The 15,516-nt window shown below is 41.0% G+C and overlaps 1 protein-coding gene across 3 annotated transcripts in view; it reads right to left on the minus strand.

The window, feature by feature from the left end:
• The window catches only part of PPP4R3A (protein phosphatase 4 regulatory subunit 3A), a 43,076-nt gene extending 31,199 nt beyond the window's left edge, over positions 1 to 11,877 (minus strand). The window contains exons 1-2 of one of the 3 annotated variants that reach the window (XM_057413308.1): positions 11,433 to 11,877; positions 4,931 to 4,986 (exon numbers count right to left, since the gene is read on the minus strand). In XM_057413308.1, the coding sequence (XP_057269291.1) occupies positions 4,931 to 4,986; positions 11,433 to 11,574 (198 nt within the window). In that variant the 5' untranslated portion in view covers positions 11,575 to 11,877. The remainder of the gene's footprint in view (positions 1 to 4,930; positions 4,987 to 11,432) is intronic. The other 2 variants (XM_057413307.1, XM_057413309.1) reach the window with 2 other exon arrangements.
• Positions 11,878 to 15,516: the final 3,639 nt, after the last annotated feature.

The raw sequence follows: 15,516 nt of genomic DNA on the forward strand, positions 1-15,516 counted from the left end.
AAGTTTATTTATACAGCTACCATGTTAGGTTTCACCAGGATCTTCTGGCTATAAAATCCCATCCTAGTAATGTAATATAAAGGTTCACTTCTGCATTTGGTTTTGTGCATTTATTCACCTGAAACTGGAATATCTGAATGTTAACCCCAAAATTGGGATAATATATTAAAGCACACTCAGTCTTATGGCAGAATGTATTCTGTTAACTTCTATGAAAGCTCAATAATCATACATGACTTTTCAGTTATCAATTTCATAGCTGCATTCCCACGAATCATGAAATAAAAACCAGTTTATTAGTTCTGTAACAGAAAGGACTCACTGGCCTAGTGACCATACCCAGAAACAGCAGCAGAATTGGATTTCACTGGGTAACATGTGAAGATAATGGAACGTGATTATTTGAAATAGATGAACCAACCCAACCAAACCCAAGAGCAGTCACTCTAATTGCTTCTCCTCTCACCCTGCAAAACCACACATTCTTCCTTACTATCTTTGCTACAATAGGCACAAATTTTATTGAAATAGTTTCACTGTTGACTCGCTTGTCCTGACAGCAAGGGCAGGAAGTTCATCTTCTCAGAGTATTCTGCCGCTGCCTTTTTGGATCTGTTCAAAATGTAGCTTTGTTATTAGCAAGTCTGCTCTCCATTATACAAGGATAACTACTTCTAAACTACGTAGTTAACAGAAGGTACTCTAGATGAATGCAAGTTTTGTATTCTTGTGAGGAAATGAAAAGTAGAGAACACAAGACCCTGAAGTTTCTACTGCAGAAGCAGGACTTCGCAGCTGGAAGCAACTCAAGTCCTCCTTGTTTCAGGCACAAAAGGGGATGTAATACATATTTTGTCACTGGGTTACAGGATGTACGTGGATGTATTTAAAATAAAGAATGTGAGTCTTTAGTGTTCTATAGCTAAAGTGCTGCCAAAGTATATTTAAAGTATATACCCCAGTCGACACCCGTACCAGTTTTCTCCCTAGATAAATGCTAAGTATATAGAGTTTATTTCTCCTCTAAGGTTGCATAGGAGGTAATGTGCTGTTCTAAAATACTAATGCAATTACTCATTTTCTGAAGAATGTTCATTTTAGAACAGCATCTCTGACACTAGCATTCTGGAATTGTGGCATTTTAATACTTTAAAAAATACCCAACAATGTAAGAAACAGAGCATGAACTGAAGTGTGTGTAAACTGACTTCACCAGGGCATTGCAACTAAAGTATCTTTTACCTTTACTAGTATATTAAGAAAACAACACCAGAAGAGTTAAACTAAGTATTGTATGTGTTGTCCAGCAACCACTGTATAATTAAATTACCCTTATTAACAAAATTTGCTTTTAAGCTCTATGCTACTTACCCATAATTAAATCCAGTATATTCCATACTGAACTTATCATCATCATTATGGTAACATTTAAAAATAAGAATAATAATAAAACTCAGCATACAGTCCTAAACAAGAAAAAATCAGGAGGCTGAGTTGTACTGATGCACATTTTACTTCTTCAGAATAAATCTTCTGACTACAAATCATACCTTAAAAAAAGAAATATTAGTCCTTTTTCTGAGCCACAAGGCATTAGTTTCTCAAGATGTTTTCTTTCTAGCTTGATTTTCCTCACATGGATTCCTTTCTTCTAGTTCTAGTATAAGTAATGACGAGTTTGCCAGGAAGCATGCAGATCAGAGCATACAAAAACTGCCACTGGTGAGGTTCACAGACACATCTTTCTTCATGAACGCAGCAGAATGATTCTTCATGGTGACAGAAAGACTTAATCTAATTTATCTGACTCTCCACATGTTTCATACTTTAACAAGTTATTCCAAACCTCCAGATGGTAAGTAAGTCTGGGAAGACAGGGGAAGTATCTCAGGACAGTGCTGATGCATGAAAAATGAGCCCCCAAGCGATACCAAGATCTACCAAGTATTCTTCTCTCCAAAGGGCAGACATTTGCATCTACTACCAATCAGATCAACATTTATGTGCACACAGAGACCTGACTAACCCACAATAAAGGGCAGTCAACGCTTTCAACTCTGAACCCCAAGAAATCTAAAGCAGACAGTTTGACAAAATGTTATGTCAGGTTCACAGGGTATGGCTTCTGTTGTTTTGGTTTAGTTTTTTTATTTATTTGGTTTTATTGTTGTTTGTTTGGGGGATGGTTTATTTGTTTTTCCATGGATGTCTTACACACCAAGACAAAAGTGGCAGCAAGGCAAACTTGTACTCAGGTCTTCACACTACCATTCTGACAAATAATGTTCTAAGCTGTGACAGTTATCATTAAAATATGCAGATGTATACCCTGAGACTGCATCATTTTTGATACCAACAATTAATGAGACAATCATTTTCACAGTGGCATTAACAGTGCAGAGTAGGTAGAAGGTTCTTTCACCAGTGGAAGAACTTCACTGTTTATTACAAAATTCTTCTTGAAGAACTCCACTGTTTATTACACTGTTTATTACACCCCTATTATTATCTATAGGGTTGGTGAAGAAACCAAATCAACTGGCATTGAAAGTTTCCCCAAGAACTTCTCATACCTCTCCTTCCTACCAATCACAAATTATATCAGTTGGTCCAATAAAAAAATTGTTCCTTCTTACAAGCCTCATGTCAGCTGAGACAATAGTCATCCAAAGACCTTATCCACTAATTCCATTAGTTCAATTAGATATCTGAAGGCCCACAAGGCACATGCTAAGTACGTCACAGTAAAAACAGATGTACTGCTGCATATCTCTTTAAAATGGAATGGAGGCTCACCCTCACAACAAAATTCAAAGATAAAAGGTCGGTAAGACCATAACACTGGGAAGTTAACTTTGAAGTTTTAAGTCTTAGTTTCTAGAAGATTGTTCTCGAAACTTTATGAGCACAACTGGCAGGCAAACTCAAAGGTCTACCTCAGGCTGCAATTTCAGTAGTAGCTTAGGTGACCTAAGTGGCATCCTGAAGCCAAAAAGGAAAGATTTCTCACTCTTCCATCTCACAGTTCCACAAATGGGTATTGTGTGAGGTTGCCTGAAACTTCTGCTCACAGAGACAGTTATGAGTCTTTGAAGAGGGATTTGGAGTATTGTGGTTTAGTGAGTTTAGGGAGTTCAGAATTCTATGAGAGCAGCTGTAAATAAGCAACTCTTCCTTTCAGCTGTTAAATTCCTAAGATTAGCTCATATGGAATCAGGTTTAAACTCTGCACTTGCCTTTTAATAAAGGAAAAGAAGGCCTCACATAAAAGAGAATGTGCTATAAAGCAGGATTAGTACACCCACCAAGAAAGATTTGGTATTTGTAAGGCTCAGAGTGGGGCCCTACATTTAATCTATATTAGTTACTGCTTGGCTTAACTATTATGAAAAATCCACCTACAAATATAAATTCTGTCTATGCAGCATTTGAAAGCTTTAAGAACAGCAATTTTCTTTCTCCTGCACAGAACACATACAGTGCTGTTTCAAAAGGACAGATTCAAGTTTAATATTCTTATTTTAGTAACCACAGTTTCACAATCACCAGTATTGACTTGTGCAGTGCCAGATCACACCACATGTCTGACTCTGACCCAGAGTAGCCATGACCACAGGTGTGAAAGGCTGTTGCACACACAGGCACGTGTGGGGGTTTGCACAGATCTGACAATTTTTATGCCTACTTTAAGTAAGCTTCACATCTGATCTGGCATTAAGCCTATTGATACAAGGCTCACACCTCAGTGCCTTTTCAACAGACTTGAATCAGCTAAGCAAGTTTACACTAGAACAGCACTTTTAGTCATAAAGCTGTGAAATACTCAACGTTGTTTTAGGAGTCCTAAAGCTTGAGTTACTGTATCATAGAACCATGACCTCAGGACAGTCAGGATTACAACCAAGAGATAGTTTACTTAGCATTTTTTCTGGTCTTGTCTTTTCTTACTCCCTGCAATTGATTTTCCACTCTCCATTGGCCTTATCAGTTGTTCAGTACAGACTGCTGATATGGTGCATTACTAATTATACCAAGGGGCTGATAGAGGTTAAATTTTTCAAGGAAGGGCATTTTAACCCAGACTGGTTCTCCTCATTCAGTTCAAGATAAAATCCAACAAGCAGCTGCACAACCACTGGGTCTGCCTGTGAGCAAAACTACAGTACATCTATGCTTATAATGAACTATTAAAGGTGAAGACTGAAAGGTATTTTAATACATTAGCTGCACCTTACCAGATTTTAGCAAGTCTGGGCTGACTAGATGGGCAACAAAATACAATCTGGTTTAACATTTTTAAACCTCTAAGGGTAATTCTCAGCATCCATGAGAGATTAACAGAAAAGAAAATTCAAGACCTACAGTTCACTTCTCACCCACCTCAGCAGCTTTCTTTCAGGGCTTCAATAATTGAAGAAAGGTGCAAGCTAGAGGTGAGAAGCTGCTTTTGTGTACAGAGAATGCTTTGAAGCTTTAGTAACCCATATCCATCTTGAAGCAAAAACCAAACAAAGGTAAATACCTAAATAGCTTTAAAGCCTTCTAGTCTTAAACAAAACACATCGCAAATTGTAGTGTCTGAAATACAAATAAAAAAGCCAGATGATATTAAATTTCTGATACTATAATCCTCAGGAACCTCAGCTACTTTGTGATTTTCACACCTATGCTTTGCCTGTCTCTCCCAAAGCAACTTTTGATGTAAAACAGAGTGCAAGTTATATAGATAACTTCACAAACACTGCAGAGAAATAACACGCGTATATTATGAAATGCACAAAACGTTGAGAACTACTTTGTCTCCTATGTTTGGTACAAAAACATAAAATAAAATTTGAAATAGAGGCAAAAAAAAACCCAAACCAACAATCAACTATTGCTGAAGTTAAAGAACCTGCCTCCAAATTTGAAGAAAAAGCAGTATGTTTACCTGTTGCTTCTGGTACGCAGTGTTAGGGTTAATTTTCGACTCCAGAAGAAGAGAACCTAGAAAAAAAAGTTCCACTTTACATGTGTACTATTTACATGTGTATTAAATTCCAATTTCAACATGAATCTTCTGATCACTCTTTCCACAAATAGTTACACCCTTCCTCCCAACAACGAGCCTGTGAAAACCATATTCTACAGCTTTGTATTTTGTTTTTCCCTCAAATATATTTTTCACATAGTACAGAATATCCAAGACTCTTTTGAGGACTGGATTTTGAACTGCTTTCTTATTCAGAGTAATGACTTTTCAGGGAATGTTTTTAGAGATTTTAAAATCAGCACACAAAAAGCATTATAAGTGTATTTCACAGATCACCCCCAGTTATTTTGTATGAATTTTGCTAATCATGTGGTATTTGTTCTTAAAGTTTAGCTAAAACACATTCTTTTGCTGGAAAGCATATACAGAAACTAATGCTTAGAGTAGCAACCCTTGTGACAGCCGGACAGAGAAGGAAAATATCCTAGATGAGCTTTACTGATGACTCCAATACACTAGTACTTAGGCCACAGTCCTGAGATCTGCATTTTGGGTTTGCCTAGTGAACATCTAAAACCAGCATACCCTTTTTGTTACAATCATCTCTTACAGGCACTATTTCACTTCAATCTTACTTTCAGTTTCAAAGCCTCAGCTTCAAATACATGAAGTTTTAGAATATTATTTTCAGCTATTCACCCAGCTAACTTCTACAAATTCTTCACTATCTAGAAATATTTAATAGCAGCAAATACAAATCAGAATCGTAAGAATTATAGCAATTGATAAATTCAACAAATTTTAACTGCTGAACACACATCTACAGACATGGGAATCCTGAAATTAGCAGTCTTGAACACCATGTTTGACAAAATACTTGAAATAAATCTTGGAAGACAATGAATGAAGACATTTCATCTTCCAGGCTAGAAGGAGACACCAAAGAATAATTTCCTTACTACACTTACCACAGAACATTTATTCTCCTCTTCTGCTAAAACTGATGTTTGCAGGAAAGACAAATCGAGCATTATAAGGCTTGACTTGCTTCTCATTACTACATGATTCAACTTATTCCTCACCATTTGTGATTCATAACTAGAAAAACATACATTTGGAAATAGAAATGTAGTGAAGTGTAAAAGGTGTGCCCTACACCTAACAGCTGCCCCCAACCCATCCTTCTGAAGGATCTGATGTTCTATTTGTGCAATTTGTTCTAAAATGTTCAACTACTAAAAAATCAGTGACTATTCTACCAGTTAGTTTAGTGAGCCTATTTTCCTATACTAAGTTTTACAGGGTCAGGCCCCTTGCTGGTATGAGACAGTCTTAGGTCTCCCTTAATTTCTTCTGTGAACCAGGCAGCAGTAATAGACATCTGTAACACAAATATATTCTTTGGAAAAAAGTTACAGAAATTCAACATACCCAAACCAAAGTTCTCCTCCATTCAAAATCAGTATCAGTACTGATTCCTAAACACAGATCAAGATGCTTAATCTCGCATTTGTCATAAGCAATTACTTTCTCTGTAGGTATTTTTCTTTTGGTACTACGCTAGAATACATTAAGACTATCCAGTCTACTTTATAAAAATACACCAACAAAATTTCATCTTCACTGACCCAATGACTATAGTTAGGTAACACCTGAAAACTCACCTTAATACAAGCTATGGTTTTAATAAACTCCCCAAAATTATGCAGATCTAATTATATCCTTGAATGAATTTATAAAGGGAACTGCAAAACACTGGTGCCAGAAAGTAACATTTGAAACCATCTAATAAAGAAGAAAACACTGATTTGCAGAATTCTGTTATTTGCCACTGTAATGCAGAAAGGCACAGCTGGTTTGTTTTGTAACTACACCATTCTATGCTGAGAAAGGAATGCGAGTACAGGGAACAACTTGCTCAAAGAGATTACATATACAGATATACAATGCTATTTTCAAAGATACTTAGAGAAGTATTCTGAGCCAGTAGCCTTCATCTACAAATCTGCAGACTTGTTTACATATATACATATGGAAAAGACCTGCTGACATGGAACACTGCTCCTCTCCCATCTAACTGTTACGTGGATCCTTCCTCAAAAGCAGAAAAGGTACAGTGTCACTCACCTCCCTGCACCAGTACAAACACGGGTTTTTTTTAAATGAAAACTTCAGCTCAAGTGCTGTTTTCTGCAAGATGCACAAAGAGGTTTAAGCTCTGCAATCAGTTCTGCTGCTAGTGATTCACAGAAACCAATCCACTGAAACACAGGAAACAGCTCAAACTGAGGTCCAGGAATGCACTCTGCATTTGCAAGAGACTATTCATCAGTCTAATGTATTTCTGAAGGTTCAAACCCAAACATTAAGGAGAGGGGAGAACCAAGAAACAAAAAAAAGCCCATCCCCAACTCCCATGGTTTTGTTTGGGTAATTTTTGTTTTGGTTTGGGTTTCTTGAGGGGTAAGGGGTGGCATTTTCGTAGAATCATAGAATAGTTTGGGTTGGAAGGGACCTTAAAGATCATCTAGTTCCAATCCCCTGCCATAGGCAGTGACACCTTCCACTAGACCAGGTTGCTCAAAGCCCCATCCAACGTGGCCCTGAACACTGCCAGGGATGGGCAGCCACAACTTCCCTGGGCAGTCTCTCTCAGGGCCTCACCACTATCACAGTAAAGAATTTCTTCCTAGTATCCAACCTAAATCTCCCCTGTTTAAGTTTGAACCCATTCTCCTTTGTCCTGCAACTACATGTCCTTGTAAAAAGTCCCTCTTCAGACTTCTTGTAGGCCCCCTTTAGGTATTTTAACCTAAAGTAAGTACATAACCACAAATTTTTTGGTGTTGCTTTCCTATAAACAAACAAAATTAAACCCTTAAATTTGGAGCAAGGTAAAACAAACAAGACAAACTTTGGCTAAGCTTTCTGCCAGTGTTACAGGGTTACTGATAACTAGTCTAAAGAAAGAGTGAGGATGCAGGTGCCTGCCCTGTGACTAAAGTCATTAAACATGGCCTCCAATGAGGGAGTTCACTAGTAAGGACTTGTGAGGACTAGTAAGCTTCAATTAAAAGTTTAAGCCTTCAAATTAACATGACTTAGCTGAACAGAAAAGTTCATTACAGAGGTCACTTTAGGCATCCGAGTTCTGAACAAAAAAAGTGATGTGAAACTATGCAGTTAAAATCTAGAAGCACACAGACATTTCAAGAATGAGGCAGGCCACCACAGCCTCAAATACCATGTGAGAAACAGGTAAGAAACCAAAGGCTTTCAAATACACACAGAAACTCACCTGGAAGGTGATTATTTGTAAGAAAAGAGTTCACTATTGCCCTACTGCAACTCCAGTAGCATACAGTGCAACTAGGAATCATACAGCGAAACTTTTCAGAGTTTTAAGTAAAAAAGTTAACAGCTGTTTAAGTGTAAAAAAACAAAATCAGAAAAATCAATTCCCTGTTTAAAAGCATAATATATCTGATCTGAAAGCAGTTTATGCTATTTCTGTACAGTAAGAGATTACTCCAAATAGCCTGCAATGATTCTTAAAGTTTAGTGCCTTGGGAGCATTAGACATCTCAGATAACAATGTAAATCATCCAACTGCTCTCAGCTCTTAAGATGGTGTTAAAAAAAAAAAACCAAGAAAAACCCAAACCACCACCAACCCAAGGAAAAAAAAACAACCAAACAAAACCAAATCCCAATTACTCCTATAGATGAAGAAAAAAAAAAAAAATTGCACTCTTACTCCTCCAATTTCAAATGATTGCTTACCTTGGACTTGGCATACTGCCCCCCTTACCTGAACCCCCTGACCCTGCCATAAAATCTCAGCCACTCGGAAAGCAGCTATGGAGCTACACCAAGTCACAGCTGCTCAATCAAAAGACTGAACTATGTGCTAGCCCCAGTGATCAGCCAAATGAACCTCTGGTAATTCTGCTGTCACGCTGTCCACAGCCGAACTGGCCTTTTCACATGACTGGCAATTTCCCATCCACAGCAAGAACTCTTGCTAACATCCCCCATAGCCTCCCCCACTCAGGAAACAGAGCTTTTAACTTTGGCAGATCCCAAGGTTTTCAGTCAGCTTCCTGAATAAGTCAGTAAGAACACACCAGCATGCACAGGATAAATCTCAGCTCTAACGCTAGGAAAAGCTAGGAAGGAAGAAGTTTCATTGTGGAACGAGAAGGAGCTGACAAAGAAAGACAATACAAGAACGCAACAGAAACATGAAGACAAATGACGTACAGGTCAGGTTCCCAGTACTTTTATGTTTCTGATAACTGGGAGGGAGAGAGGGGTAAGAGAAATCACAGTGAATTACTTCATTTAGTTAAAAAAGCATGCAAGAGAATGCACAAATTGTGTAGTACCTAAAACACTAGTCTGGTGTTACCTTTTCCCAAAACATTTGCTCACACGTAAAAATGACTATGCTTGCCTCCAAAATCAGCCTGTAAACAACTGCCACGTAGAGTACACAAAATAAATCGATTTTATGACGTGCTTACAAAAGCAAGCTAGACAAACTAGCCTATTAATAGAGTGCACATTTACCCAGGACTGATACTACCTACTAAATTAAGAACTTAAGCTCTGTATTATTCAATACTCTTGAAATATGTGGATTCTGTTTGAGAGAAGTCTAATGCGAGTATCCCATTAAATAACTTCCGTGTATTAGGTGCAATTAGTAAGTTTGAGCCAGTTTTGCTTTGACAGAATATCTTAGCTATGCAACACGAAGTAATGACTTCATCTTTTCTGGGGATCATTTATACCAGTCTGTATTTTCTTTCTTACAGATGCTCATTTACAACAAAGAAGCTGGCAACAACAGCCCAATTCAGGTTCTAATCAGTCTTATGCATCCATATCCCAATAAAAGTCAATAAAGGGATTTTAGTTTGAATGGGCTATTTCTTCACAAGCAGGTTATGACCTGCAGTTCTTTTGCTTTCTTTTCTAAAAAGAATTTAAAAAATACCCAGCGAAACAAATAGGAAACTGTTTAGTGTGCAGAAGACATAACAGTTTTTAAACACAAGCACATCAACTATATACACAGCAACTGTATCTATAATAAAATATACTGTAAAGATCAGCCTAAAAACGTAGTGATAACCTTTTTACTTCCCTTCTCACACTGAAATGAAACTAAGTCTGTTACCATTTCAAACAATTTCTGTTATACTATGAAGATGGCCAAACTATAAATGCAACTTTAGTGAAAAATAAAATCAAGTTATCAGTTTAACATCAGTTCAACTTTTTAAAGTATAATCAAGAAGCTACAAAATCCTGAGATTTATGCTTATCAGCAGCTCTATTATCAAAATCCTGCTCAAAGTTTCATTCTTCCATATCAGTTTATGATCTGTACTGTACAGATTACAGTTTGTCAGTACTTTTTCAAACAGTAAGATGTAATGATTCTCAAGATGCTTTTTCAACTAGTTCCTAAACCCAAATAAAGAAAGTTACAAGGTCTGTTGACGGTCACAAGCTACAACTAGATCTACAAGTCACCAGATACAGCCAGCTGTATATCTAATGAAGTAGTAAGTCATACACTGACAGACTTTACTATCAAAATGATACATGCTAGATACTGCAAAGTATGTATTTTACAATCTACTCTGATCATAGCAGTCATGAAGTCACTTAACCAATAATCAAGACTAGCCCAAACATGTAGCTGCAGGAGCAGATGCTACTACTCAACCTACACAACTGTTACATGCTGTTCAGAAAATATGAAGGAATTTAATAATGCATCGTTTTAAATGTATTTACAGGAAGATCTAGAACTATTGAACGACTGAGAAATACCATTCCATAAAAAAAAAAATCTCTGAAAATGCTGTTCTATCCACTGTACTGTCTTTACTACCGTAACAAGTGTCCTCTGAAAACTGTTGATAGCAAGAATTATGCAAGACATTCTAAAAGCTATCAAAGAAAAGGGGGAGGGGGAAGAAGGGGTGGGGGGGAAAACGTGTTAGCCATCCAATCGCCTTTCAAAAATTTATGCTAAAAAACATGATCTAAGTTTTGAACAACTCCATTCACGAGATCATTTCCAGAAACATCTAAGGAAGGATACATCATAGTTATCAGTTTTGAAAGTGGAGTACATTCGGCATGTAGTGATAGATCACTAGATGGCCAAACCCATTCCAGCTTTACAACATAAGCTTCAAGTATTTTGTATGCAACACACTATTCACTATGAACCAAGTGTCTACTATGCTTGTACTTCATGGCAATCTTCCATGTCTTTCACTTGGCCTACCACGAATGAACTCTGGTTAGAGCGTACTTGCTTTTAGAAATCACATTAGAATTACGCAGCAAAACCTTAAGGCAACAGACACAAAACTAAGACCAGCTCCTTTTCTGGGTAAGATGAGGAAAGACTGTACCGTCTAACATACACACTTACCATCACTCTCTGCCCTGACTAGCAGGGACATGCCCTTGAGCCTCTCCACGTAGCAAGAGGACACATGCCCTGTGCCTCGATCGTCCCACTGGCGGTCTTCATTTAGCGTGTAAACCTTCACCCTCCGCCGGGTGTCAGTCATCCTGCCGCCTGCCACAACACAGCCACCACTCTTGCTTACAACTGCTGGACAAGCAGGAGGCTACTCGGCGGCTAGGCTCCCCTCAAAGGAGGGGAGCGGGAGATAAGGTAGCAGCCCCACACAGGCACACCAAGCAAGCTTTTCTTACTCCTCTTCAGTGCTCCAAGGGACTCCTCATTGCCGAGGGTAACAGGGTTGGGGGAAGGGGTTCAAGGGAAAAAGGGGAATGAGAAAAGAGGTGGAGATGGAAAAAGGGAGCTGCTCCAGGTACCGTCAGGCGCAGCACAAAAGACGAATAAGCCTGCGCAGAGGAGAGAGGCTCTTTGGAGGGTGAAGGGCAGGCAGGAGAGGCGGTAAAGAAGGGCTCCTGGAGGAGAAGCGGATCCACGGGAGTGGAAGCAGCGGTGGAGAGCAGATGGCACGGGCAGCAAAGGGCAGCCAGCCCGGGGTGACAAGAGCAGGGGACCCGGGCCCTGGCGAAGGAAGCAGGCGGGAAGCTGGCGAGGCTGCGGTGAAGCAGGCGAGGGGAGGCAGGCGGGAGAGGGGCCACTCGCCCGGGCCTGGAGCTTGGCTCTATTGTGCAGCAGCTGCCCAGGCCCGAAGCCCCTCGCTCGCAGTCCGTCAGCGCGGGGCTCCGAGGTGCCGCCCTCCTTCCCGCCGGCGCTGGCCGGGGCCTGTAGGCGCTGCCTGTCCCGGAGCAGGATGAAGCGGGCTGGCAAGCTCAGCACCTCGTCTGCCCCATGAGCTCCCGTCGCAGGCAGCGGCTTCACTCCCACTACGACTCCGCCGCCATGTTCTTCTTCTTCCTCCTCCTCCTCTTCCTCCTCCTCCCGGTCTGCGGTGGCTCAGTCCTGACTCCTTTGTGCACCGTGCGACTGGGCTGCCCTCCAGGCACTCAGCAGCCCGGCCAGCAGAGAGGCGCTCTGTTCTGCGGAAGGGGCGAGGAGGGACGGCGCGGTACGATGCGGCCCATCCAGCCCGGCTCCCTCCGACTCCGCCTCAGTCACTGCGCGGCCGCCATCTTGGTTTCACCTCTCACTGGAAGCGCGGGGTCTCCCAGCCAGCGGCGGAACGGGCCGCCCGCCAGTGCTTAAAGGGACAGCCGCCCCGAGCGGGCACCGGGAAGGGTTCGCGCCGCTGGATACGGCGCTCTACTGGTGACTTCACGGAGCACTGGCAGCCCCGCACCGGCACCACCGCCCCCACGCAGCGTACTGCACTGCACTGCACTGCACTGCACTGCACTGCACTGCCGGAGCTGCGCCAGCGGGACACCCCTGAGACCCGGCACGGGCCGTTACCGCGGGCCTAGGGAGGGGCGGCACGGGGTGACAGCGCCCCCGGCGGCGGCGCCGGCTGTTCCCGCGCTCTGCGCAGCGCGCTGCGGGGCCTGAGGTGACCGCTGTCGCGGCGAGACGGGATGTGTCCCGCGTGTGCGCGGGCCGGGAATGTCAAACGCGCAGCCCCGGGTCCCACCGCGGAGGAGACATCGAGCTGTGTTCAACCAGGTTCGCGTTTGTGTGGCTGCTCTGCGAGCACAACCGGGATGGTTATCTCGCAGAAGGGTTTTTTCCTTCCTTTTTTTTCCTTGTCACACATTGCTGAGTGAGCCTCAAGTCAAACAGCTTCTGTCTGAACGGCTGTTGGGTCTCCATAGGCAGAAACAGGATCTAACAATCGCAGTAACAAACAGAAGCTGTCGAGTCTCTGCTTTTGCCACTGCTGCCAACATCTGAACATATGTTTGACAGATTTCCCTAAAATATGCAAACACAGTAGTCATTTGGGACCCTGCAGACACACCACTGTGTGAGTCCACCTTATATTCTAGGTACACTACACACATGGGAGCTCACTGTAATTTATGTACTCTATTAGATTGATTTATTTTTTATACTTTAAGGCAAGTACTGATACTTGTTTATCAAAGTGAGTTATACCCGTGCTAGTTAGAGCCAAACCCACAGGTGATGAGCTTTCACTCCAGAATTCATTACACTCACGAGGAGGCCTCCAGTCAAGCACTGTTTTCCTTTCTCCACTTTCTAGTTTGCTTGCCATGTGATGAAGTCAGTGCTCAGCTACAGAATTGGTACTTGGCTCCCCAGTGGCTCAGATAAACCACTCGCCCTTTGCTTTAAGGCCTGGCTCTGTTGCCTGAGGACTACTTAAGAACACAGATGCCTTCAGGAGTATTGTTTGGGTGCCCTTAAAGTAGCTGAAGGCATGTTGTGCTGGCTAATGCAATGAAAGCTTTGAAAAAATTTGATTGTCAGAACTGCAGGTTATGGGCCCCAATGAAGGGAAACCTCACGCAGCACATGCACAGAAAGGCACTTTTTACCTTTGTTTAACCACCTGTGCAGCCCTTGTAGGGACTTGCCCTGGGAAGTGCTGTGCCAGAATTTCTTTCAGGCAGTTCTGGAGATGGATTCTTGTGACTTCAAAAAGGAATGAGGACACTTAGAGAAACCTCCGTGGGACCATTACAGTCATTTACAGTTTACAAATTGTACCCTCTTGTGGCCATCAGACTAAGCATAGACCACACTGTTAACTGCAGTTTGGTTCTTTCAGTGTTTCTTGTGAATTGAAAACAAGAAGTTGAATCAGATTTCAGTTTACATATTTTGCTATCTGCAGATTTTGGGTTCAGCTTCTCTTAATTGGCCCTGTATTATTTTGATACCAGTCTGAAAAATGCTCAGCCCAACAACAGTGCCCACTTCTCAGGGTTTTATCCCAATTCTCGTTATACTTAGCGAAGTGTTTATTTTTTTTTCAAACATTTCCACCCCAATGCTTCCAAAAGAAAGGGTGGGTGCTGAGGGCAACTACCCATCTTGGAAAGCAGATGTTAAAGAAAAAAATCCCACTCAGTTTATTTTTCTTAGAGTCATGAGTTAGAAGGCAAACGTGTCAGGTCATACCTCAGTACATTCCCCCCACTTCCAGGGGTTTGGTGGACTGTGTCCAGAAAGAAATATCTTCAGGGATTGTGAGAGGCCATTCTTAGCTGACTTAAAAGGTTAAGCTCCTTAGTTCCTGTAAATAATAGAAGACCATGCCCTGGCAGAGGTTTTGGCCCACCAGGAATTGAGTAATAAGTGAGGAAATGGAGTACTGAATACAGTTTTAAGCTTCTCATATTCACAGGAAAGTAACTGCATGTGGATCAGTGTAATAGGAATAAGCCTAAACTGGGTTTACCAACAAGGGCCTCTTGCACAGCAGTCCAAGAACAAGATAACTTCTTTCATTATCTGCTTCTAATCTGGGGAAAGAAAATGACATTGTTATAATGAGATCAGACATGTAACTTGGAACTATGCATTAAAGCACTGTTAAGAGTTCCTAAAACTCCTAGCTAATTACTTTATGACAAAAAAAAAAAAACAAAACCACATATTGGGGAAACTAACAATTTCAGACTTTATTATGTAAAACTAACTGCTAAAATATTAGTCAGTGCTTGCCTGAGTATTTTGATATGGTTACATTCAGTATGTGCAAACAAGGTTACAATCCGTATTGTATATACACACATGGATACTGGCTATGTGTTCTTGTTCCCAAGACACATGTTTTGACTTTTTCCAGAAAAAGGCTGTGGAAAATGAACGACTGAGTGAAAAGAAAAATGACACAGAAAAACTATATCAAAGTAGGGGGAGTCTATAAAGACGTCTCTAAAGAAGTCAGGATATTGTGATCAAGAAAGTGGGGAGATTTTGAAACCCATATTGTCATCTTAATTTTCACAGTGCTGAAAAGACCCTAGTCTTGGAAGCAGAGCTTCCTTTGAGAATTCTGTGCAACTGCATAGCTATGCACAGGCTGTGTTTTTTTTGAATTCCTGTATGCCTCTGGAAATGTTACACTTTAAATGTGTAGGCCTCATCATCAAAGACTGAAGAATTTCAAAGCACTGGTGAAGCTATT

The sequence above is a fragment of the Pezoporus wallicus genome, unplaced genomic scaffold, assembly GCF_028554395.1.
Source record: "Pezoporus wallicus isolate ANWC-B61680 ecotype Strahan unplaced genomic scaffold, APGP_CSIRO_Pwel_v1 contig_3017, whole genome shotgun sequence".
Taxonomy (NCBI): Eukaryota; Metazoa; Chordata; class Aves; order Psittaciformes; family Psittacidae; genus Pezoporus; species Pezoporus wallicus.